The sequence below is a fragment of the Telmatherina bonti genome (assembly GCF_933228915.1).
Source record: "Telmatherina bonti genome assembly, chromosome: 5".
In the NCBI taxonomy this organism is placed as follows: domain Eukaryota; kingdom Metazoa; phylum Chordata; class Actinopteri; order Atheriniformes; family Telmatherinidae; genus Telmatherina; species Telmatherina bonti.
Genome location: NC_136623.1, coordinates 31,767,421 through 31,771,599, shown reverse-complemented (window position 1 = coordinate 31,771,599; position 4,179 = coordinate 31,767,421). Strand labels below are relative to the sequence as shown.

The 4,179-nt window shown below is 39.4% G+C and overlaps 1 protein-coding gene across 2 annotated transcripts in view; it reads right to left on the bottom strand.

Annotated features, from left to right (window-relative positions):
* Positions 1–403: 403 nt before the first annotated feature.
* Positions 404–4,179, bottom strand: part of eny2 (ENY2 transcription and export complex 2 subunit) — an 8,808-nt gene continuing 5,032 nt past the window's right edge. For both annotated transcript variants that reach the window (XM_079240818.1, XM_079240817.1), the window contains 3 exons: positions 2,973–3,043; positions 2,291–2,365; positions 404–679 (listed from right to left, as the gene is read on the bottom strand). In XM_079240818.1, coding sequence (XP_079096944.1) covers positions 606–679; positions 2,291–2,365; positions 2,973–3,043 — 220 coding nt within the window. In that variant the 3' untranslated portion in view covers positions 404–605. The remainder of the gene's footprint in view (positions 680–2,290; positions 2,366–2,972; positions 3,044–4,179) is intronic.

The following is a 4,179-nucleotide window of genomic DNA, read 5'->3' as shown; positions in this document are numbered from 1 at the left end:
CGACTCACAAGCCAAGAGGTTCTGCAGAAGCTCAGGTATGAGGACTGGACTGAAAAATAAAATGGGAAAAAAAAAACCAGAAAATGTCCAAAGACAAAACTTTGGAGGACCTTAAGAGAGCCTGGAGAAGAATTACTTAAGACTACCTTAAATGATTACAATGGACTCTGACTTACTGGAAGCCAAATATAAAGAAATGAGGAGGAGCAGAAGACTTTTTACGGTACTGTACTCTGACAACTAATGAGGTTTTACTCAGTGACACCCCGTTAATCTAAGCTTTCAGATATTAAAGTTATTTCATGTGGATCTGAGTTGCAAACAAAAAAGGAGGCCCGGCGCTTCGATGCCAAGGGGGGAGAGCAGACCCCGTGTACCAAGAATGACCACATACCTGTTAAACACACTGAAAAATATTTAATAACTGCCGTCAGTGGAGAAATGAAAACAAGCAATGGAAACAGCCGAGTCTGTGTCAGCACTGTAGCTCACTAAAGTAAAAGATAAATCAAAATAATTCTTTTTTTATTTCAAGTAAACTGTAAAAGCAACAAAAGCCTCTGTTTTACAACAGCGTTGGCGAGAGGTGTGATGAAGCGGCTTCATTATGTGGCGTGTTGAGCCAAGAAAGCTCTGATTCTCTGTAGAAGCTCTTTCTTGACACTGTCTGGCACCGAAGCTGGAAGAGAAAACCGAACAGTGATGAGTAACTCCTCGCAATGGTCTGTGTTGATGCTGTTTCCTCACTACTAAACAGATCGCAACCCGTTTCAAGTCATTTGGTAATTACTGTACAGTGGCTACAGTTACATGATGTTTTTTAATTCTCCTACGAGTTTTCATGATAATTATAATTCCAAATGAAGGTTTACATGAAACACGTCCTCACTTATTTCCTCTTTAGAGCGGTGAGTTGGGAAGGGTTCTGATTGGACAGAGGGTGCACATGACGTATGTCGGAAATAAACAAAGTTGGCTCCCTGCTTCTTGTCTTTTCAGTCATAACTTGTAAAAACTACATACCGTAATAAGAACCAGTTTCATCGCTATTTTTATTATAAATTGATGTACCAGCTCAACACGAGCATACTACTTCACTTTTTGCAGCAACTGAGAAGGAGAGGAAAGATAGACCACCGAACACGGCAGGTAAAACAACGCGCATCATCGGGACAGGACAAGGTAACGAGCATGCTCAGAACGACCGGAATTAACTTAGAGCAGAATTAAAGTTTACATGACAGAGGAATTAAATAGTTCAGAATTAAAATGTGAATAAACCAGACACTTACATTGGAATTAACTTTAATTTTGAATAAAAATTAGCATTAGGAATGAAGTGTTTACCTGTTAATTTTTCATCAGTTTAAAGCAGAATGAACTTTTACTCAGAATTAAACAGGAATTAAAACTCCCGTGTAAACTCACGGAGTGAATACTTGACTGTCTGCAATTAACAGCAAAGAAACAAAAATAAAAGGCAAAAAAAAAGGCAACTAGTCCCTCTCTTGCACATCAGCCATCACCATACAAGCATGAATAAATGCAAGAAATGGTTGAAAACTCTAAAAGTCGATAACAAACACGTCTCGTGATGTCACTGTGTGGCTGTTTGCTTTTATTCTCAGAAAGAAGCTGATTTGCATGAAGTTTCTCACAATATAAAAGCAATATGTTTAAAATAGTGATTTGAAGAGTTTCTGTTGAACGGTGTTTAGTGTTGAGCTTAGGCACCAGATTTCTAAAGAATTATGGTTTGTGCTGGGTTACCAGGTAACATGCTTCAGGGTTTTCCACTCACTGTGGCGGATTTGACGTGGTTTTTCTAAGTCCTGCTGCCTCCTTTCCCCTTCCTAAGTTATTGTAAAACAGCATTTCAACATAGTTATATTTTTTCTCTTCAATTATTTGTAAAAAGATTTCCATTACCTCCTCCACTCATACACACTTTACTTGAACTGAACTGGTCACATGATCCCCGTGTCACGTCCTCTGACGTGTAAACGTGGTGAAAGCTTGTTCCGTTACCCGTTTTCTGTTGCAACATTTAGGTTTTACGTACTTCTAGAGGTAATGGAAAGGCAGCCGGGTCTACTTGAACTATTCTACTGAAACCAGGAGCTACAGCTGCTGAACGACTGCCTGATCGCGCTGCTTTCACCCCAATAGTTTACTTATATCTATTGATCAACATCAGCTGTCCTTCACAGCTGTGATAGGTCTTCTACGGCGCATGGCAGTGAGAGAAGGTAGCAGAAACTTCAGAGATTGTGCACTGTGAAGTAGTTACCTCTTCCTTTAGGAGTTATCTCAACAACAAGGTCCTCCACTGTGACATGCTCCAAACCCTTTTCCTTGATGACCTCTGAAAATCAATCAATGCCATTTAGAGCAGCTTTGCAACAGTTGCAACAAGGTATAAAATAGAAACCCAAACAGAAAATCCTGTCTCGTTTCAGTCTATTGTAACTTCTGCACCAAGCTGCTGGAAGCAGCGGTGCTCATGTTCATTTCTGTGTTAACAGAAAACTGAGACTTCAAATTATGCTGGAAGGTGTTAAATAAATGTGTTTTCATTCATCTCAGGTTGTAGAAAACTAATTGTACAATCTGCTGAGGACCAGATTATGTTCTAATGTGTGAAACCTTTAGAGAAGCTGGCTGCAGCATCTCTTTCTGCACAACAAACTGGATTAGTGTCCATGATTTCCTCAACTTACTAGAAATGAGACCATAAACACACACCATGGTTTTGCCATATTTTACTCTCTGTACACGACATCAGATATCTCATGATACTGTAAAAGCATCGGACAGACATCAGCTTCGCTTACTGTGCAGGTTAAAGGTAGAAAAGGATGATAGAGCCTCGGTAAGAAACAGCAAACGCAGCTTCTCCTATCGAGTTAGTTTTGCTGTTATTTATTTAAATTGATCTTTGCCATACGGTTAAACAATACGGCGGTGTTTACCTTTGCAATGCGCTTTCATTTGGTCCTTCCATCCACACTCAGTCAGCTTAGCTCTCAGTAGCTCCTTTAGTCTGTTATTGAGATAGAAGAACACAGATAAGTTCCTGATGCTCATGATCTTACTGACTGCTGAAAACATCTTCATGTTAATGAAAACATCGGTGGGTTTTGTGCTGAACACGAGTCCCGCTCTGATTGGCAGACAGTTTATTATTCCCTTTATCCAGGAGGAAGAAGAAAAGAGAGGGTGACATGTGAGAGCAGCGACACGACTATGTGAACAAACTATTTCAGTTGAATATTTACTCTATACTTCAGGCTTGGTTTTCCCTTTGAACATGTAGCAACACACAAAAATCCAGTGTGTTCAGTAGTTTGTGCAGGACTATTATCCAGAACAGCAGTTCTCAACCTTATAGCAACACAGTACCCCTTGTAAAATATCTTTTCAGCCAAGTACCCCCACCAGTTTATTTAACTTTAATCGTGCAAAACAATGGCAAATGTTTTGCACATCTCTACTACGCTTCAACCAGGACTCCATCATTTACGTTGTCAAGGCGACAGTGACTGATGGATATGATTTGGCCCGTAACGGGTGGGGTTAAATTCATGTCTGAATGTGGGATTTTGGTGTAAGTCTAAATGTAAATTCAGTTTGATAATGCACACTTACATTTATTGAAATATATGAAATGTTTATGTCACTTCATATTATTTCATTTTAAAGAAAACATAGAAAGGTAGATGTTTTAATTTCACGTACCCCCTGGAATGCATTGAAGTACCCCCAAGGGTACATGTACCCCGATTTGACAAACAGTGATCTAGAAGAACTCAGAGAACACAGATGTCTGACAAGCCAGTGTAATTTGTGTATTTTGCTAAATAATTGTGACAATTACTTTTTAATTGGAAGCTAAGACCCCCACCTTCCAATAGTGAAGAATCCTTTAAAAATTCCTGAATCCAGGCATTGATTCCAATCACGACTAAACTCTAAGCAACCGTTCGATTTTAGAAAAATGTCATCCAACAACGTCCAGAGCTTTTTGAGTTTTGTTGCTCACAGACAGAGAGACCAACTAATGCTGCCGGAAACATAACCTCCACCTTGGCGGAGTAACTTCACAATTAATTGCAGTTAGAAACACTCATAGACTATAAAAATAAGCCATAGAGATCCTCACACTGTGAGAAAAAAAAA